This window comes from Perognathus longimembris, chromosome 21 (genome assembly GCF_023159225.1).
Source record: "Perognathus longimembris pacificus isolate PPM17 chromosome 21, ASM2315922v1, whole genome shotgun sequence".
Lineage (NCBI taxonomy): Eukaryota > Metazoa > Chordata > Mammalia > Rodentia > Heteromyidae > Perognathus > Perognathus longimembris.
The window spans coordinates 19,771,404-19,794,187 of NC_063181.1; the positions used below are offsets into that span (position 1 = coordinate 19,771,404).

Below are 22,784 nucleotides of genomic sequence, written 5' to 3' on the forward strand. Positions count from 1 at the left end.
TTTGTTATTTAGAAAATAAATTTAAATTAAAAAGTAGTAATCATTAAGAAAACTATATTTGTTGATGTGTTCATGAACACATTTTAATTTTTTTCATTCATAGCGTATATATATATTCAAATAATAATGAAACATACATATACCTAATATGTATCATATATCACATCATATGTAGTCATATATTAATAATGAAATATGAATGTGTAGCACATATGTAAATGTATATACAAACACATATGGCATAATATGTTATGTTATTGTACATATATGGACTTTCTGTGCTTTTCTCATTTATTGTCTATTCAGATTTGAGGAAAACAGTTACTAGGATCAGATTCACTTAGAGCTAGAAACATGGTAACTTGTTCACTTATTTCTCAATGGTCAAAGTGTTTATGCGGCATACAATGATGTTTATATAGAGAAGGACAGTTCCAATTTAGGCATGTGTCATTTGCACTCAAAACACATGCGTGACTTCAACTTCAGAGCAATAAATGTTTGATAAAGTCTAATCTTCTGAATTACATTGATAATTTAGGATTATCTCTCCCAACTTCTGAAAAAAATAAAACAATAGAAGACAATAGGCTCTCAATTTAAAGAAATGACTAGTGACATATGCTGTATCTTTTCCTTCTTTTATAACTAAATATTTAAATCCTGAATGTTTCATATATCCACCCAGAACACTTTGTACTGTATTTATTGAATGCCGTGCATAGTTTTTGAAGCAAACAATATGTACACTGTGAGAAACTTTGGAAAGTTTAGTAAGGAAAGCAAAGCAAACTGTCAGACATTTCAGTAATTGAATTTCTTGGAGAACTGTTTTGGTTTGTCAGCTCTGACTTTACTGTCAAAAGAAGAGAAAATAACAGCAGAATTCATGTGAGATAACACTAGGGGTATTTTGATAATGGCAAGGCAGGAACACTAAGTGCTTTCTCAGAAGCTCTTTGCACTAGGCAACTCCCACTTCAGTGTGTATAAGTTCATTTTAGTCTTGGTTCTCTATTATCAGATGTTGAGTTCTGAGATGAACTAATGCCCTGTCAAATGATAGAACATAAACTTGCTTCCGGTACGAGGATGCGATGGGTGCCCTCAGCACTTAAAACTCCCAATATACCTTATGTCAATTACTTCATAAGTGCAATTCATCTTTTACTGCTTCCGCACTTGTATTGCTTGTAAAATGTTTAGTGGTTAATTAGCCTGGAAGGAAGGCCAACTTATGAAAAAACAGGTAGAAGAAATACATGTCATTAAATTAATGTTTATTCTTCCCTTATTACTGGATTGCATTAGAAATTTACCTTTGACTATCATTCAGTCTTTTCCCTTATCAGCTTCAGAAAGTTTCCACTTTTGCTTCCCTTTGGACTGTGTTTTTTTTTTTTTTTCAAAACAGAGCAACTGACAACACTCATAAAAACTTCAAATTAAATTATGCTACCACTAAGCACATAATATAGTTTGTGGGTATAAATTTATACACCCTATTTAGAGAGTGTATAGGTAAGAACATACATATGTACCCTATACATAGTGTGTGTATATACATGTGTACATATAAACATAAATGCATACATATATATCTTTAAACTGTTTAGTAGTGAGAACTGAAATATCAAGCAAGAACACTTTCCTGCAAGTAAAACCAATTCTTGGAGCTCTCTATGAATAGATCAGCCCTAAGTTCCATTGTCCAATAAGAGAACAAACAATAGAAAATTAAATAGAAATATTTTTAAAGATTTGTATATCTAATAGAAAATGCATGAGTTGAATATAGGGTAACAATTTTTAAAGATATGTAGGTCTATTAAAACATTATTAAATAATGCATTGACATAAATGTGGTGACTTACTTTAATGTAAAATAAATGTATTAGAAAAATCCTTAAGTTGACAAATACATATACATTTACTTAAAAGAGATGAATGTGTTTTTTATATTATGCACATCAAAAAAAATCAAATATTTGGTATTTGTTAGCACAAAAGCAAAGAAATTCTTAAGTGGTTTCTAGCAAATATTTAGAGAGTTCATTGATGTCTTTTTCTATTAAAAATTAAGAGTATTATGTAGTTGAGTTCCTTCCAGATAAATACTTTTCAAATTGTGTTTCTTTTTTTTCTGCCTTATTTCAGTTAGTCATTGATATTCAGTAACTTTGAAGTTGAGAGTGGGACCTTTGTTTTGGGGCAAGAATTTCACTTTTTGATATCTTCAGTATTTTAAAAAACTCAGTCTATGGATCATATTCTTATTCTGTTTATTTACCACAAATATGATAATGTGCTCCAATAGTGTGTGTATATTCAAATAGCCTGGATATATTTCCTCAAAAGTTCAAGAGAAGGCATAATTTTTCAAAATGTAAAAATATCAATGTAGAACCTTGTGTCAGGACAAGGGTCTTCTATGAAATGAATTTAATCCTGTTTCTCTACTCACAATATGAAATAGAGGGGCTTTTGAGAATATTTTATCAAATACCAGGAAAGAGAAAGCTATCAATATTTATCAGACATTACCTTTGATAACTTTATGTAAACAGTATATATTTCTGTTAAGATTTACATTTTTAATTTCAAGTGAAGCTGTTTCTGATTAAAGTATTGGTTCATCTAAGAAGAAATAATAGGTGATTATTAGGGTCTATGTATCCTTCACTGCACTGCTTTAATCTTTCAAAAGTAATAAAAAATTTCATCATATTAATTTGAGGTTCAAATTAGAATTTAAAGTGTCCTTTAATGTTTTAATGTAGAAGGGCAACTTGTAAAAATTAAGGTAATCATTTCAGAAGGTCATCCTCTACATGGGAATATGGTAGCAATGATAGCAATAGCATGAGTATATGCTTTCTGTTTCTCTTTTATGTTAAATCCTATGATTTCTTGTCTTTGGTGTGAAATCTGAACAAAATAAGTTAGAAAAGAAAATCAATCTACAAGGTCAAAGAGATTATTGTGAGCCTCTGTGTATAATTTTACATTCTACAGAATAACAATGAATATTTTTCTTTACTTAGATCTGGAGGATTTTTTTTTGTTCAGATTTTAAGAGATGTTCTAAAACTTATTACCAGATTCTTTGAAGTGGGTTCAGTTATAACCCCTTGGAGGATTAAAATAGCAGAATAGTACTGTCTAGATATATCTCCAAGACTCAGGAAAGTTTAGTGACTAACTGCTGAGTCTGTTTGTTTCACTATTTATGTTATTTCTCCATTGGAAGTCTCAGTTGAGTTTGTGGAGATTCTCCTCCCAATCACGAGGGACTTGCCTCTCATCTAAAGGACCTGCACCATCAGCTTGTTTAGGTATTGGTCTCTATGTGGTGTCCACTGCAGGTTCTTCAAGAGTTCTTTTAGTGATTCCTCAGGCTAGAGGTATAGTTTAATAGAAAATCTTGCATTTACAACACCCTTAACTTGGAAATCATTAGTTGTACTTTTGTGTAAAATTAAGCTCTTGAATTTATATTGCTTGCCACGGAGGTCTTATTATTTTATTTACATTTAGTGCTCTTTATTTAGCAAATACTCAGATCTAACACTGACAGGAGGAATGCAGAATCAATCACTTTGCTCCTCCAGAATAGGGGGATTACACACACACACACATACACCCTCTGCCTTTATTTCATGTGAAATTTTTCAATAAAAATCAGCCTCAGAAAATGTTGGTATCTAAATACATAATTCAGTGAAGCATGACTGCAAAAATCCATGCTGTATATCATCAAAAGAGAAAACTGTTCAGAAAAAACAAATCACTTCATAGGAATGTTCTCACCAACAGTATTGTGTATGTGATATCAATGTCCTCCTTTAAGAGGTGGTAAAAATGAGGCATTAATCATCACAGTGTAAAAAATGATTAAGTCCAGTATTAAACTAGAGCCCTTACCTGATGTAAATAGTCCAATTTATAGCCACTGAAATATTAAAACTTCTTTACCATGTACAGAGCAGTGCCATTATGAAAATGTATTCTCATTTTGTGATGATTAAAAAAATGAGCACAAAGCTCATCAGGGGGAAAATGGTGTTCAATTTAAACTATGGCACCTAACTTTCACAAGTGTTCTATTCATTCTGACTATTCCAATTCCTTTGTTGAAGCAAAAATTAGTCTCCACAACTTGTTTCCTAGAATCCTTTGTTGCTGTCATGAAATAGGATTGTTTTCAAACTGAGTTATCTGATGGACTGGTGGAAAGAGATTAGACTTAGGATCAATGTGAAATGTGTTTTAACCTAGCACAGGGTCTTATTGATTACATAAAGATTTGGAAGTTCATGTCTCAGAGTGATTTAGGCTTGTGTATGTGTGAAATAGAAGGGATCCTTCATTCTTTCAAAGAATAAAAACAAGCTGCAGGTGGGTATTCAATAAAGGGAATCAGTATTACTGATATATAGCTAAAGATATTATTATTTATAATTAGTTTCCTGAAATAAAGCATCGGAACAATAGTATTTCTTATTGTGTTTTGCTTAAAGTCTATAAGACAAAATTGGCAAAAATATAAATTATTTCCTATATATATTTTAGAAATATATGTACATATTTACATATATGGATATGCACATACACATGAATATATTCAAGGCATTGATATGGTCTTTGATATATTTTTTTGATATATTTATGAACACAATAGTCCTCAGTACCCTGTTTTAATGGTGAATCCATATTTTCAGTTCAACTGTTTTAAGAAACACCTGTAGTAACAGAAAATATCTGGAGAGCCATGGATCTAGATGTGTTTGTGTGAGGATGGTTGTACAGGTACATAATGGGTACTCTAACCTAATCAGGGGTTTAATCCATTGATACATTGGACATTTAAATAGAAACTTGGGAAGCAGTGCTGTCCACTAACTGGAATAAGTACATCACAGGGACAAAGCCTTCCAAGGTTATTCTTGACTGAATTAAAGCTTATATTTCCCTCCTCTCTGGCTGCCAGATAGCACATAGTACTGACACAGTGATATTCTGATCATTTTAAGCCCCAAATCCTAGGCCCCATGGGCCTTATACTTAAAATCTGTAAAATACAAGCCAAAAGAATGCTTTCCTTGTTTGTAATTATCTCTCTTAAATATGTGTCAGAATCACAGAAAGCTAACAACATATTTAGGATTCTGCTTCTTCAGATTCAAAACAACATCTTGATTTAAATTATTTCAAAATTTCATCTGTAATAAATACACACAGATTTCCCATGATTATTTAAAACTACTGCACAAATATTTCTGCAGTATTTACCCTATAGTAATTTCATAAGTAATCTAAGTAAAATTTATGTATTAAGAAGATTTGAACAACTTATATGAAAACATTCTGCTTGCCATTTTATGTAAATGACTTGATCACCTGCTTCTTTATCTGTGAAGTTCTTGGAACACATTCCCTGAAGATAGAAAAGAAAATTACATTTTAATCCATTTTATATTTTTATAAAATATATACTTATATTTTCAAAAAATGAATTGAAAGAACCCCATAAACCTCCCACAAATGTTCAAAAGAAGAAATGATCTGCTTCTACTTCTGTTCTGCTTCAATATCAACAAGAAAATTTTAGATCATGGGAAGGTAATTTACAAATTTACACTGCACTATTCACATTGAAAGAATGATCAGGAAATGTGGGCCACTGGCCTGCAGCTTTAAGAGGCAGTCCTAGCCTCTTCTCCAGCCCTGGGGCCTTGGCTGTTACCCCTGCCTGCCTTCTCTGGGTCCAGAACCGGAAAGCCGGTGCTAACCAGCCCCACCTGGGACCACGCGTGAGTCAAGATGGCCGCTGGTGGTGAACTCAGAGGAAATCCTGGGGGCTGTGACATAGATATAGGCTGATCCCTATATCCATGATCTCTATATCCATAGATATAGGAGGTCCCTGTGAGCTCCACCCTGACAGACAGGTCAGGCATCAAATCACAGCCCCTATGTAGGTACACATACTCCTCCCCTTCTGCCACCCTCTGACCCATGAATAAGAATAGCTTATTGCTGCCATTAAACAGAGTCTTAGTGCTGACTGGCTCCCAGACTGTGTGTCCTTTGTCAAGAGGGGGGCTGGGTGGCAGTCTGTCAGCCCTCTTTTCCTCTTCTTGGCCCATCCAGGTGGGGCATGTTTTCCTGTCTCTCCCGCAGGACAGGAGAGCTCCGGAGGCTAAAAACCCCCGACATTTTGGTGCCCAACATGGGGCTTGAAGCACGACGAGGTGAAACTGTCGATGGGCCAGGCCAATGGGATTCTGAGGTGAAGGTACCCGGAAAAGATGAGGCAGGCACAAACTCAGCATGACGACCAAGTGCTCAAAGCACTGAGCTTTATGCTACAAAATATAGGTTTGGGGGTCTCAGATTCCCATACCAGGAGGGTCTGGGAAGCGTTGAAGCATGCCACGATCTGGCTGGCAGCTGCTGGCCTTTTCAGCCTGGCTGCTTGGGAGGGGGGCATCCCTCCCACTGCCCAGGAGGAGAGGGGCTCAAAGCCTCATTCCGATGGGCCCTTACACCTGCCTTGGTCTCATCCCCTGGATCCCGGGCCAAGCGTCTCAGCCCCGGGACACTTGCCACCACATTGCCACCCCTCCTCCACTGGAGGTGAAGGCTTCCCACCATGTTTTGCGGACCCAAGAGAGGATCACTTCTGAGGCAGCCTTAAATTGCCTGGGAAGCATTTGCTGAAAAATGTCTTGGATGTGGAGGAGACAGCCCCCTGGCTGCCCAGGAGGAAAATGACTTATTTACTTAACATCTGTTGTTGGTTAATCTGCTTTGAAAGAGACAAAAAAAAAAAAAAAAAAAAAAAAAGGCTTTCAGTTCTTGTTGATATTTGCTAAGTTGGAGATTCCATTAAATTCTGCTTGTTTGGCTAAATCCTAAACTTTCTCTAGCATTGAGTACATGGTGGAGTCCACCCACCCCCCAGGAGATGGGCATACCAAATTCTTCAAGGCTGGGCAGGGACTGGAGGCTCCCCATAGCCCTGCCCACTCCCCCCACCTTGAACTCTGTGGCCTTGCAATGAAGGTGTCTTGCTGTGAGCCTGCTAAGGCTCTGACCATCTCTGCCACCATTAAGCCATGCCAGGTGTCTGTTCTGCTCGTGTCCTGTCTCCTATCTCCTGGACCTTCTCTGGTCATAGCATCCCACTTCAGCTCCCCATTGGAGCTGAACTGGTTTTTCAAAATGTGGCTTCTTCATTCCCTTGCCAGATAATCTGTGAAAATTTTTGTTTCCTAGGAAAAGTTTTGTTTTCTAACTGACCATGTGGTTCTAAAGTATGGGCAAAATAATATCATTTTGCCACTGGAATTCCAGGAGACTTACATGGCCAATTCAGAAAAGGAAATTTTTTTCTAAGCGCACCCAAAGCTTGTGCCAACTGTCTGTATGTCTGTCTGTCTGTCTGTCTGTGGGTAAAACATGTAAAAACTAGCATTATGGTTTAAAAATCACTTGCCTTTTTAAGTATTTTTAACTTGCTTGTTTTATGTTAAATGGATCTTTACAGCCTGTGGGTGGGGTCACATAAACAGCCTGGAGGCAATCCTGACTCTTATCACCAGACTCCAAGCTGAAAGAAAACAAAACAAAACAAAAACAAACAAACAAACAAAAAACAGGTTTTAAACCCAAACTGATCATGTTTGGGTGCAAGAAAATGTGTCTAACAAAAAGTTCAAAAGGTTCAAATATGCAGCATGTGGTATACAATGGTATAAAATCAGTGTTTTTTTTATGTCTGTCTATGCTAAAAGTCAAATGTACATCTGATCCTGACAATTCTTTGGTATAGACTAAGATTTTGCTTTTCCATTTTTCTCTCCTGTGCTTTCATAAACTCTTTAAGATCAAGGAATCAGAGTCATTTTATACAAATGTGACTACTAACCTAGAATTTCCTGACCCAAAATTAATATTTTGCTTCATAGGATACAGGTCAACATGTGTGGTAGCTGTGTGGACTGTGGCAGCCTGTGGCTACAGGAAGCTACCTCCGCGGTTTGCTCCCAAACTTCTCGGTTTCACTGATTCCTTATTCTCTCTGTCGTTCATAAAAAACTGCTCAGGAAATCTAGGAGTCCTGTGAAGATTTTGACAGGCCCAGAGTGCTCCTGCTCTGGCTCTGCCCCACCCCCTCCCAGGATTAGAGTTGGGTTTATAACAGTCCTATCATAACAGAGTTACTCCAAGATTAAAAACATTGGAGTTGTGTTTGTTGGCCACAAGGTTGCCTTGGGGTAGCATTGTTCTTCCCTTTTCATGTCTCAGAAACTGTCATGGCTGCTGCAGAGAGCAAACTTGGTTGTCCTTTGGTCTGTGTGGATTTTGTGACTAGGAAGATGGTTAAAGGCCCAAGCCTTCTAAAATCTGTTTAAAGTTGTCATCCAGCTTAAATCAGTAGGGCATCAGGCTACAAAAGCCAGAGTACTCAGAGTAAGCAACCAGCGAATACTGGGAGATTTCAAACGTCTTTAACAAGTCTGTGTAGAATTATGCATGCAACCTAGCAGGAGGTGTGACAATCTATCCAGAGGATTCTGAGCGATGCCACTACAGCCTTGCCCAGATCCAACCCATCTCTCCTGCCTGCCTCCATCACACATGACTAAAGAGGCCTGCTGATCCAGAATGGAAGACACAGCCACTGCTGAAGCTGAGACTTTCACATTATCCTGACCCTTTGCCCTCTCGATTGTTATTCATTTGTGTTCTCTTCCTCCTTCCAGTAAGGTTAAATGATGATTTGATTTGATGGCACATGGATCTCATTCAGTCTGCTGTTCTCTAAGTGTTGCAGCAGAATTCTGGTCAATTCTTAACAAAGTTACAGGTAAACTCTATTCCTATTGTTCTCGTTGTTGTTTTAATTGGAAATAAAAAGGGCTTTATGGCTAAAACTCCTTGGATTGCAGTTCGAAGCCAGCCTGGGCAGAAGAAAAAAAAAACTCCCTCTAAAACTCCATCTCCCAACTAACCAGCAAAGAGCCAGACTGAAAGCTTGGCTCAAGAGTACCAGTGAAATGCTGAAAGCGGCACCGTGGCTCAAGTGGTAGAGTGCTATCCTCGAGCAAAAGTGTTCAGGGACAGTGCCCAGGCCCTGAGTTCAAACCCCGTGAATGCCAATGGGGGCAAGCCATCCCAGCAACAAGCACCTAGATTCCTGGGACTCAGCCAGTTCAGGGAACAAGGATCATGGAGAGGAGTAAGAGGAGAATATTGTCACATCCTAAATGGAGTCACTTTGTCTAGTCCTTTCAAAATTAATCAGAGCTGGGAGATCAAGAGGAATAGTTGTTTACCCACCTAGAGGAGTAGTTGTTTACCTACCTAATGTCCATACCTGTGCATTTTCTATCTGGACAGAAACTTGCATTTTTGCCTTGTTACTTGCTATTTGTATATATATCTATATAGCCTCTGACTGGTTACTCCCAACTAGTCCACTATCCCTAAGCACTTCCTTCCTGTCCCAAGTTCTCCCTTTTCAGCAGGAAGTAGTTCCAGAAGAGACAACCTCCATCCATACTCCCAGCCTGATACCCCTCCTCTATTAATAAAAACAGAAGGGGGAGATGTCCAGTACCATCCTGCAGCTTTAAGAGGCGGGCCTAGCCGGCCCGCCTCTTCTCCAGACCTGGGGCCGTGGCTGTTACCCCCACCTGCCTTCTCTGGGTCCAGAACTGGAAAGCCGGCTCTAACTAGCCCCGCCTCCAGCCTTGGACCATGTGTGAGCCAAGATGGCTGTGGTGGTGAACCCAGAGGAGGTCCTGGGGGCTATGATGTAGATATAGGCTGACCCTTAGGAATGTCCCTCAGAGTTCCACCGTGACCGACAGGTCAGGCATCAAATCACAGCCCCTATGTAGGTACACATACCCCTCCCCTTCTGCCACCCTCCAACCCATGTAAAAGAACAGCTTACTGCCACCATTAAAGGAGTCAGCGCTGACTGCCTCCCAGGCTGTCTGTGTGTCCTTTGTCGAGAGGGGGGCTGGGTGGCAGTCTGTCAGCCCTCTTTTCCTCTTCTTGGCCCATCCAGGTGGGGAATGTTTTCCCATCTCTCCCACAGGACAGGAGAGCCCGGGAGGCTCAAAACCCTGGACCAGGTAAATTATAGGCAAATTACAATCACCCACATAAAGCTGACAAACATGTCATGGGGAGAGGACACTCTATTTTCGTGTTTACTTTACTTTTGCTGCTTCTAGTTAAAAATTTACAGGTTCTTAATCCTAAATAATTTTATGTGCCTTCTAAATGAAAGAGTTCATTATTGCAAATCACATATCGGCACTGTGAATGAGGCTCTAGATATTTTATACCTTTAATAACATTATTCATGATCTTTCTGAGCCATCAAAATCTACTACTTTAAATACTTTTTCTCAATGTACATTCTGTACATTTCCCACTTATACTAGTTAATATGTACATGGTTTCCATTATTCTACTAACACCAGTCCCACTACATACCAAATAGTAATCTTGTACATCTCAACTTGAATGTGAATGTCTTCCTCTTTGCATAATCATCCTGAAAACATTCTCATCTTTCTTGCAAAACCTTCATCAAACTGAATTTTAGTATCACAGACACTCTAGCCAAGTAGCAATTGATGGAAATCTTTCAAAAAACTTTAATCTTACAAAAAATATTGTAGAAATGCAAGGAAGGTATATGTGCTGAAATAGAGGAGGTATTGGTAGAGTGTGAGGTCTGACAGACAGAGCTCACCCTGAGTGCTAGCCCTACAACCAACAAGGAAAGAATGGAAGAAGGGAAGAAGGAAAGAAGGAAAGAAAGAAAGAAAGAAAGAAAGAAAGAAAGAAAGAAAGAAAGAAAGAAAGAAAGAAAAAGGAGGGTAGGAGGGAGGGAGGGAGGGAGGGAGGAAGGGAAGGAAGGAAGGAAGGAAGGAAGGAAGGAAGGAAGGGAAAGAAAGAAGGAAGGAATGAAAGAAACAGAGATAAGATTGAAAGCTTTGGCAAGAAACAGTTCTACAGTTTCTGCATTTGTTGATATTGGAAATTATGAGTGATAGAGTTATGATTTTGGAATACAAATGCTAAATGGCAGAATTATCCTATAGGTCACGTTAAAATTTTCTACCATTTTCCAGTGAGTGAAGACAATGTACCAAAATGTGTAATTTAATAAGGATAAATAAATTATTTGTCATATAGAATTTTCATATCAGGCTAGAGTGTAGATTGCAATGGAATGAAGAGATAATTGCGTTAGTCTAGAATAACTATAATGAATATGTAGAAAATGAGAAAAAAGAGAAATCATAACAATGTTTTCTAGAGACAAGTTTGATGGAGTTTAGATGTTTACTAGAAGTAGGCAATAAAGGAGTACAGAAAAAATGAGTCTGAATTATCTTTAACACATGTTGAATAAATTGGGGAATAATGAAGGTTGTAGGTAGATGACATACTTTACAGAGTTTTATAGAATTCACACCAATGTGCTCAAATTGTTTATGTATTTGAATGAAGTACTTGCAGATGTGATGTGAGGTAATTTTTGGACCCAAAACAGATTTATACATTTCTCATCCTCTTCGCTCGAGTCTATTTCTGTGGAATAAAAATATTTCTTCTAAATCGCTCATAAAATATTTATGCTATTATTTTGAGACTCTGCAATCTCCATGTTCCTGGTTAAAGAGTTCAAACTTGGTATTGTAACTAGGTAAGGGAAAAGGAATACCAAAATCGAGAGACAAAAGATAAAAAGACAAACCATTGCAACAGCGGTACTTATGAAACCAATTGGTGTAAGCCAACTGTAGAACACATGGAGAAGAGAGGGAAGTGGGGAGGGGGAAGATGGGGGAAAAATGAAGGAGGAGGTAACAAGTTGGATAAGAAATGTACTTGCCTGACATATGAAACTGTAACCCCTCTGTACTTCATTTTGACACTAAGAGAAAAAAAAAAAGAGTTCAAAATTGAAGGTATTTTTGTTTGTACAAATGACAAAACTACTATTTAAAAAATTATATCTAAGCACAAGGATCTATAAATTCAACCTGTTTTTCATGTTAAATTATCAAAATGTTTACCTGACTGGATCAGCTCTCTGCAGAAATTTCTTCAGAAATGACTTCATTGCATTAATTTTAATGTTATGCCCTGGGCTTTTAATTAAGTTTAGATTCAATAAGTGGATCTTAATGGATGCTTTCAGCATTGGTGATCAGGAGGTCTTGAAACATACTCTGTTATCCTGTTCTTTGTCACTCATAGTAGGACCCAGGGAAAAGACTACTTTTAGAATTGACTATTGGGAAATGTAGCTGCTCTTAAGAACAGTCTTGGTGTATGATCCTAGCATAGAAAGTGTGTAACTCAAATCGGATTTGTCAAGATTGTCAAATTGGATTTTCCAGATTTTGTGACCAAAGCAATCACATGTATATGGTGTTGTATGTAGAAAAACTCTAAGCTATACATTGATTGTATTGTATGTTTAACATTATTCCTGACTTAAAAAATGATCCAAAAGAATCTTTTCTTTTTATGGTAAAATATTTTTTAAGATACACAGTTTTTCAAGGGTCAATAAATGAATTATTAAATTTTAAATAACTGTAGATTTGCTTAGAAGTGATTATACATACATTGTTGTTTCAATATTTACTTCCTCAAAATTAAAAATTTGAGAGAAAACATGTTGAAGAATCTGGTGGGAGAGATTTTATTTTCATTTTATCATGATTATAACAATAGCACTTTCTTAGGATTTTACTTTTAACTTCGTTTGAATGTAATAACAGAAGAATGTGCCTTTTGAAAAGTAAATGGTCATATCATAGGTGTAATATTACTTATGTAATGATATAATTTTATTTGTTTCTCCATAGAATACTTTGGCGTTTTGCTTCTCTTTTTCTCTTCTATTTTCTTTGCTTTATAATTCAAACCCTTTTAGTTTTGTATTTGCGAGACATGCAGAGAGAGCATTCTGAGCCTTGAATAATAGAAAAGTTCCCAGCAAAAATATTGAAGAATGGAGTGTGTTTGATGAACTATGATACTACGAATCAAAATAAGATCATTAATCTAGAACACTAGTCTCTTTATGGTTTTAGAATCTAATATAATTTAACATGCAATTGAGAAAAATCTTCAATCTGTGTATTTGATTATTAGGACCACCACAATAAAATTTTACTGATTAGAGAGCCCAAATAACACAAATTTATATGTTCAGAGGTCTGGGGGCTGAAAGTCCAAGTTTAAGGCATCAACAGGTATAGTTCCTGGTTGAAAAAAAAAGTTTCTTGATAGAAACTTCTGGATATAGCAGAAACTTCTGGATATAACATACATATGGAAATGGGGCTGGGTTCACTAACAGGTGGAAAGAGGGAGAGGAGACAGGAAGAAGGAGAAAGAGAGAGAAAGAGGAAAAGTTTTCTTCATATGAGGAAAATAGTTCCATTGAATTAGAGTTCCACCTTTTTTTCTGGCATTGTTTGTCTTTAATTATTTCATACAGACTCTACTTCTACGTGCCATTTCAATGGGGCTAAGGACTTTAGCATACACATTTTAAGAGCATCTAGTGTATAACAAGGGATAAGATGAAGTAACACAGTAAACATAAAATAATCCTGTTATCTTGAGATTCATGCACTTGGTGCTTTCAGATGTTCACTTCTTGCTATTAAATATATCACTGTGTAAAGAATACTTCCAAGAAATTGACATAATATGTATGCTTTTATATGTGTCAAGTTTGAATTTGGAATGCCTTATTATACCTGTATTTTCATTTGGATGACAAAAATTGTCTGTGTGGCTTATTATTAATATAAAAATTAACTTAAATTTACTTTTCACCAAAAGTTTGTATTTCTCTTCAATCCCAATAAAACACGATTTTAATATGACTTATTTATCTTAAATTGTATTTCATTTACTTATTTATATTTTGATGTTATTAATGTTTGAGTTTATAACATCATGCTTGAACCATATTCCAGGCATTTTTATTTATTTATTTCCTTTTCTTTTTCTTTTCTTTTCTTATTTATTGTCAAAGTGATGTATCGAGAGGTTACAGTGTCATGTGTTAGGCAATGAATACATTTCCTGTACTGTTTGTTACCTCTTCCCTCATTCCCCCCTCCCCTTCCCTCATTCTTTCTAGCCCCATGAGTTGTTCAGTTGGTTTACACCAAACAGCTTTACAAGAATTGCTTTTGTTGTTGTTTGTATTTTTATCCTGTGTCTCTCCATTTTGGTATTCCCTTTCACTTTCCTAATTCTAATACCAGTATATACAGTTTCCAATGTACTCAGATAAGATAGAGTGATAGTGCAGGTACAACCACAGGAAGGGGATACAAGAGGATCATCAACAATAGAAGCTACGGTTTCACATGGCATGTTGAAAGTAATTACAACAGTGATATATCGTTCATTTCCAAAAGATGGAGTTCATTTCACTTAGCATTATCTTATGCATTCATAGGTGCATAGCTATTAGGCTCTTGTGATCCTCTGGTGTGACTAGCCTAAACCATTGCTAATTATTCCCTATGAGGGAGACCATGGAATCCATGTTTCTTTGGGTCTGGCTCACTTCACTTAATATAATATTTTCCAATCGTTCCATTTTCTTACGAATGGGGCAATGTCATTCTTTCTGATAGAGGCATAAAATTCCATTGTATATATGGACCACATTTTCCTGATCCATTCGTCTACTGAGGGGCATCTGGGTTGGTTCCATATTCTAGATATGACAAATTGTGCTGCGATGAACATTGTTGTGCTGGTGGCTTTAGTGTGTTCTTGTTTGTGGACTTTTGGGTAGATGCTCAAAAGTGGGGCTGCTGGGTTATAGGGGAGCTCTGTGTTTAGCCTTCTGAGGAATCTCCATATGGCTTGAAAGAGTGGCTGAACCAGTTTACATTCCCACCAACAATGAAGTAGGGTTCCCTTTGGAATCATCCCCTCCAACATTTATTATTGTTAGTATTCTTGATAAAGGACATTCTTACTGGGGTGAGGTGGAATCTCAATGTTGTTTTGATTTGCATTTATTTTATGGCCAGTGATGTAGAGCACTTTTTCATATGTCTCTTGGCCAGTCTCATTTCCTCATCAGAGTAGTCTCTTGTTAAGTCTTTAGCCCACTTGTTGAGGGGGCTGTTGGTTCCTTGTGGTTTTGTTTTGGAGGAATTTAATTTTTTTAGTTCTGCATATATTTTAGATATGAGACCTTTTTCCATCGTATGGCCAGTAAAGATCTGTTCCCAATCTATGGGCTTTCTGTTTATCTTGCGCATTATGTCCTTTGCCCTGCAGAAGCTCTACAGTTTGATGCATCCGGAGATTTAACCATGTGATTCCTTACCTTGCTCTGGTTGATGTGGTGGATTACATTAATTGACTTGAGTATATTGAACCAATTTTGCATCTCTGGGATGAATCCAGTTTGATCATGGTGTATGATTTTTTTGATGACCTGTTAAAGTTGATTGGCCAAAATGTTGAGAATTTTTGCATCTATGTTCATCAGAGAAATCGGTCTATAATCTTCTTTCCATGACGAGTCCCTGCCTGGTTTTGGGATGAGAGTCATCCTGGCTCCATAGAATGTGTTTGGTAGTGAATTCTCTTTTTCAATTTCATTGAAGAGTTTGAGAAATATTGGTGTGAGTTCTGTTTTGAAGGCCTTGTAGAATTCTGCTGTGAATCTGTCTGGACCTGGGCTTTTCTTGGATGGGAGAGCACTTATTGCCATTTCTATTTCAATGCTGGATATGGCTCTGTTTAGAAATTTTAAATCTTCATGGTTGAGTTTGAGGATATCAACTTTTTCTAGGAAATCCTCCATTTCTTCCAGGTTCTTGAAATTGTTGGCATAAATGTTTGCAAAATAGTCCCTTATTGTGTTCTGAATTTTGGTTGTTTCTGTGGTGATGTTATCTGTTTCATCCCTGATCTTGTTTATTTGGTTGTGCTGCATTCGTTTTTTGGTCAGGTTTGCTAGGGTTCTATCTATCTTGTTATTTTTTTCCAAAGAACCAACCCTTTGTTTTGTTGATTCACTTGATTTTTTTTGTCTCTAAGTCATTTATTTCTCATTTGATTTTAGTTATTTGCTTCTGTTTATTGACTTGGGGTTTGGCTTGTTCTCTTTCGAGGTGATTAAAGTACTTCCATAAGTTGTTGAGTTGCTGTTTCTCTAGTTTCTTGGTGTAGGCACTCAGAGATATAAATTTTCCTCTGAGTAGTGCCTTTGCTGTGTCCCAAAGGTGCTGGTACTTTGTGTACTCATCTTGGTTGAATTCCATAAACATTTGAATTTCTGTTCTAATTTCTTCAATGACTTACTGATGGTTCAGCAGTGTGTTGCTTAGTCTCCATGAATTGTAGGATTTTCTGTGGTGGCTGCCTGAGTTGAGCTCTAATTTAATTTCATTTTTGTCTGAGAGAATGCAGGCAATGCTTTTCATACTTCTGATTTTGTACAGATTTTCTTTGTGGCCTAAGATGTGATCTATTTTGGAGAATGTTCCATGAGCTCCTGAAAAGAATGTGTATTCTGGTGTTGCTGAATGGAATTTTTTTGTAGGTGTCATTTAAGTCTAGTTGTTCTTTGCAGTTGTTTATTTCTGTTGTTTCTTTATTCAGTTTTTTTTTTTTTTTTTTTTTGCGTGTTGATCTGTCCAGAGGTTACAATGAAGTGTTAAAATCTCCAACTATCAATGTGTTTGGGTCTATGGTTGTTTTTAGAGTCAGTAGTGTTTGTTTGATGAAGTTGGGTGCTCCTGTATTTGGTTTGTAGATATTTAGGATGGTTATATCCTCCTGTAGGAGAGATCCCTTTATTAGTATATAATAACCTTCTTTGTTCTTCTTACCATTTTCAATTTTAAGTCAATTTTATCTGATACTAGGATTGCAACTCCAGCCTGCTTGTGGGGGCCATTTGCTTGGTAGATTATATTCCAGCCTTTCACTTTTAGAAGATGTTTGCTTTTGCTGGATAGATGTGTCTCTTGGAGGCAGCAGAACAATAAATCTTGATTTTTGATCCAACTTATGAGCCTATGTCGTTTGATTGGAGAACAAATTCCATTAATGTTGAGAGTTAGGATTGAGAGATGATCATTTGTTCCTTTCATTATAGCTATCTTGTTAAAAGCTGTGTCTTCCCAATTCTTGATCTAATATTCTGGTGTTCTGTTTAGGGTTCATTTTGCTCTCTGTATTGGGATCTTGATTATTTTCCCTGTACAGTACCTATTTGAGGATTTTCTGTAAAGCTGGTTTAGTGGAGATACATTGTTTCAGTTTTTCCTTCCTGTCGATGACTTTTATTTGATCTTCGGCTCTGGATGAGAGTTTAGCTGGGTACAGTCTTCTTGGTTGCTAGCTATTTTTATTCAGAGTTTGCCATACCTCATTCCAGGCTCTCCTTGTTTTCATGGTCTCTGCTGAGAAGTCTGGGGTAATTCTGATTGTTTTTTCTTTATATGTGATTATTTTCTTCTCCTAACAGGTTTAAGGATTCTTTCCTTGGACTCTAATGATCCTGTTTTAATCACAATGTGTTGGTGGGATGTCTTATTCTGGTCTAGTCAGATTGGGGATCTAAATGCTTCTTGTATCTGGATAGGCCTATCCTTCTGGATATTTGGGAAGTTCTTGGCTAATATTCTGTTAAAAATGCTGTGTATTCCATTAACTTCTTTCTCTAGGTTTTCCTCGGTACCTATTAGCCTTAAATTGGGCTTTCTGATTGTATCTTGGAGCTCCTGGAGTGATCTGTTTGTCAAAGGATTGGTTTTGTATTGTTTTTGGTTCTATCTCCATAGATTCTAGGGAATCTTCAGTTCCTGAGATTTGATCCTCTGCTTTATCTAGTCTGGATTGTAGGCTAGCTACATGATTTCTAATCTCTTTTCCTTCTGACTGGTCTTTCTTGAAGATTTCCATATCTTTGCTATAATAGTCTCTCAGGTCCTGCATGGACTTCTTTACTTCATTAATTTGGTTCTGAGTCCTGTCTCTCAAATCTTTTAGCTGGGTAGCTGTCTTTTCATTGGAGTTTTTAAATTCATTTATCTTTCTGTTTGTTGAGGCCATGAAATTCTCTATTAATTTTTGTTTTGCCTCCTCAAAATCTAGAATAGTTGACTGAAGAGATTCAAACTTTTTATTTAACATTTTTATCAGTAGAGTTTTTTAGAGCATTTTGAGGGTTCTCTTCTAGGTCTTTCACTGACTGCTCAGCTTTCTGCTTATGTTGATTGGGAGACGAGACTCTATTTTGTGCCATCTTTCTTGTGCTTTTCTGCCCATTTGGAATAGGAATGCCAATATACAAGCACCTGTGAGCACCGTTTAACACCCAGTGAAGACCTTACCAAGCACTGTTGTGTAAATCTTAGAAGTTCACAATTATATACAGATACCTTCCCTTTCTTTTTTTGTATTTTAAATCAGATTTGGTGTCCATAAAGAATACAATTTCAATATAACAACCAACCCTGAGCCCTGTATTCAGTAGTTACTTATTTACCATTACAACCCTATAAGCAAGTTTTTGTTCTCATATTAAATTCTTTTTGGGATGGTTGGATTTTTCTATGAACCCCTTTGATTCACTTGGATTGATCAGGGATACCCTCTATCCAATAACCAGGGGTCAATGGAGTCTGGAGTTCCTGGAATTAAATCAGGAAGGTAAGTTAGGGGTAGTGAAGAGAATAAAGTGTATGGGGCGAGATGATTTTGGTTTAGTTTCAGAGAAGTGGAAATGTGGAGAAGAGTAGAATTGGTAGAAAGAACAAGGTTAAAATGATAGACAATGGAGAGTCATCATAAAAGAGTGAAGGTGTTAATCATAGGAAAGTAATGTTAAAGAAAGAGAATGCGAAGAGAGAAAGAAAAAATACTGGAAAACAAAGACAGAAAATACAAAAAATTACCCCCCCAAAAAAACCCTAGGAAAAAGAATGATAAAACAAACAAATAAAAATGGAAGACAAAAACAAACGACGTCTCAGAAATGAAAAAGAGAAAATAAAAAAGTTTAAAAAATGTTAAAAATAACGGAGTCTTCCTTGTTTGGGTGGGCTTTCTCCTGTCTCTGGTTTCCTTGCAATGGTCTGCAGTCTATTTTCCTGCTGCTTGTGTGGTTGACTTGCTTTCAGTTTGCAGGGGGTGGATCTGCTTTGACCCTCCTCCCCTGTTAGTGAAGTCCCCAGGCTCTGTGTTTCACACAGCTTACTGGTAGGACTTGGGTGTACTCTTCAGATGGGGGATGTTGAACAGTCTTATGAACTGTGGCTCCTTCTGTCTGCTGTGGGACTGCTGCCTTTAATACCTGGTTGTGGACACAGCAGGTTGGGGCGCTTCTGGACTGGTTTACCAGGTTGAGAGTCTTTTGCCTGGGGAAGGTTCCTCCCTCCTGGGCGGGGCTCCCTCCTGGGCAGAGCTGGCTATAGAATTCAGCTCCGTTTCAGGCTGGGAATTGGGCTTCCTCTGTGATGGGCCCCTTTATCTGTCTCAGGAACTGTTTGTTCTCCTGTCTGGTTGTTCTGTGCTGCCGGTAGCTGCTTGCAGCTTTAGGTTTTAAATTAGAAATTCCGGCGGGCAGGCCTGGCCACCTCTGACTGAGTTCACCATAGTGTGTGATCCATGGCCTGGAATGTGCCTCTGCCTGGGTCATTCTCCTGTCGTTCTCCTGTGTAGAGCTGGCTCTCACTGGTCGGTCCCTCTTGCCCTTTTCAAAGATGGCCCCTTTGTTCTCGCTTTCCCCAGGCTTGCTTTAGTTCCTGTCTGTTCTGACAAGGTATATGCCAGTGTTAAAGATGGCGCTTTGTTCTGGCAGTGGCAGCTGCCAGAAGCTGCTCTGTGGGCATGAGTGAGAATGTCTTTTGTGGGGTACTTATGCTTCCTCTGCAATTTCTACCTGTCTGTTTTGCAGCCTGTGATCCACGTCTGTCTGCTTCCCTCTGAAGGATTTCTTCTTGGTCGCTGTTGTGTGCTTTAGGTGCATGGAGTGTGGGGCACTGTGATGGCGATGGCACTGGCATGGCAGCGAAACCCCGCCTGGAGCTCAAATTTGTGTTTTCAGGCCTGCAAAGTTGATTTTTCCTTCCCTGCCAGAATGCCAATACAGTTATAACTTACTTGGGCTATCTTTCTAGGAGTGAAATTTTTTCTGGAATGGTAAAACTGCAATGTTGGAGGGTGCTTAGCTAGGGCTCTGCTTGCTTCACCACCGTCTTCCCAGAAGTCTCCTCCAGCCATTGTTTAAATAACACTTTCCATTTTTTTGGCCAGTCCTGGAGCTTGAATTCAGGGCCTCAGTGCTGTCCCTAGTGCTTTTTCTATATATGTGGTGCTGAGGAATTGAACCCAGGTCTTCATGTATAAGAGGTAAACACACTACAACTAGGCCATATTACCCACCCCCATATTCCATATTCTTGATTGAGGAGGGATCTTGTTAAAGTTTTGCTGGCGGCTGTATGGGCCTATCGTTCTTCTGATTATTGACTCTTCAGAGAAGCTAGGAATATAGCTTTGAGCCAAAGCATAATATTATTTAAATATTCCAGTGTCTTTAATGCTGACTTCATCAAATTCATTTCCTTCAGTGAATTAACTTTATGAAAACTTGAAATTGTTTGTTGATTATTTTTTCAGAAAAAAGTTACAAACAGTTGCCATTATAAGGTCCATTGGAATCAATATTTCCATCAATTATACATGTCTGGATTAAAATGTCTTAATTTACCTATTTTTTAGTATATTTTAGTATATTTTTTAGTATATTTTAGTCTTTTAAAATTTTAATCACTTTGCTTTTGGCTTTATCAATTGTACTAAATCAGTTTCACCTGATTTTAAAGCTGCATATTGCAGTGTAATTAAAATGATATATTTCAATTAGTTGTTTTGTTTTTGGGATTGATCTACCTATTTAGCTAGCTTGCATCTATGTATCAAAAGACTTATTTGTTTGTTTTTGTTGCTTATGCTTGAATCCAGGGCCTGGATGCTCTCTCTGCTCTCTGAGCTTTTTTCCTCAAAGCTAGCACTCTATCACTTTGAGCCACAGCACTACTTCCAGATTTTGGTGGTTAATTGGAGATAAGAATCTCACAGCATTCCTGTCTATGTTGGTTTTGAAGCACAATCCTCAGATATCAGATATCTTGAGTAATTAGGATTATAGGCATGAGCCAATGGTGGCTGGCTCTGTAGGATTTACTAATAATCCTCAGTTTTCCATCAGAGGACAAGTTGTGTTAATTTCAACACAAGTAAAATGGTTGGCAACTACAAAATATTAAGATGATTAAAAATCACACTTTTTTGTAATTAAAATAAATGAGAATGTGTAACTTTTCTGGATTTTATGGACAAGCTACCTTGCCAAGGATCTGGAAGGTAATTTGTCTGTAATTGATTTAGAAATGAGAATCTTAATGCTGAACTGTGGAAGCAGAGCATGTAGATAATACCGTGAAAATAAATATAGAGTCTGATCTATGACCTATATTTATTTACTGCATATACGTAGTACTTCAGAGTGCCAAATCATTTAAGGAAACAAATACAACCAAGACCAGTTCATCAGAATATGACATGTGTTATAAGAAATGCACATAAAGAAAATTATTTTCTTATTGAAAATATGATATTAAACCCAGTATGTAGCTAAAATTACCTGATGTACCACTGGCAACAAGTCTGGACAGAAAGTCATAGTGCTCTTAAAGTGACATATCATAAGCATGAAAAAATATCCAGCAAATGGGAAATAATTCAATGTAATCATATTAGGATCAGCTTCTACTTCATTTTTTAACTCACTATAACTATATTATTGTTCTATTAAAATTTTTGTTACACTTGTCATCCAAAAAAATTATAGGAGTGTGTTGGGGGACTGATACTGTGAAAATTTTATTACTGTTGAAAATTTTACAACTCTCTATAAAATAGTTTGAAAAAAACGTGTTTCTATGGACTTAGATTCTAAATCACAACTTCAAAATATGTTTTATATTAAAAATTAATGTACCCTAAAATACATTTTCCTTATGTTTTCCTATAAGTCTACTAGCAGTGGATTGAAAAGATATATTCTTAAATATAAAAGGAAGTTTCTTTCTCCACAGAACAGCGATTTATGATCTAACAGACTTTTGGATGAATGGTATTTCTTTTAGCATTCTACAATTTGATTTTCTTCCCAAATTTAAAGCTGCATCTCAGGCTTGGATTCTGTTGGCTTTAAAGAAAGATTCTCAGAAATCAGTATGCTCAGATTGTGGTTGTAAACCACGGGAGCCTGAAAAATAATCCATTTCATAACTGAAATAAAAAATATATTTTTGTAAAAACTTCATTTTCTTTTTGATTTTTTAGAGATTTTGAGGAATATTATTCTGACTAAAATTATAAAAAATGTAATTTTCTTTCATCCAAAGTAATATTTCGTTCCATGTATGTGAAAGTGTACTAATGGTGCGCTGCTTTTCTTTTCATAGTGACTTCATGTTTTTCGTAATCCTGCTCGGTGTTATTAGTTTTATGTCATCATTTTTAGTGTTTAGCCTACTGATGTTTTGTAGCCCTCATTTATTTCTAAAGTATCAATAAAGTGTTAAATAATAGGTGTGAATTTTACACACTAATTAATATTGAATCTCTAAATCACTGATGCACTAACATTTTCAGAAGTTGCTACT

At 36.9% G+C, this 22,784-nt stretch overlaps 1 protein-coding gene across 1 annotated transcript in view; it reads right to left on the reverse strand.

The window, feature by feature from the left end:
- The window catches only part of LOC125339368 (mitochondrial outer membrane protein SLC25A46-like), a 43,893-nt gene extending 23,779 nt beyond the window's left edge, over window positions 1–20,114 (reverse strand). Inside the window, exon 1 of the mRNA XM_048330514.1 lies at window positions 19,991–20,114. Coding sequence (XP_048186471.1) covers window positions 19,991–20,114 — 124 coding nt within the window. The remainder of the gene's footprint in view (window positions 1–19,990) is intronic.
- Window positions 20,115–22,784: the final 2,670 nt, after the last annotated feature.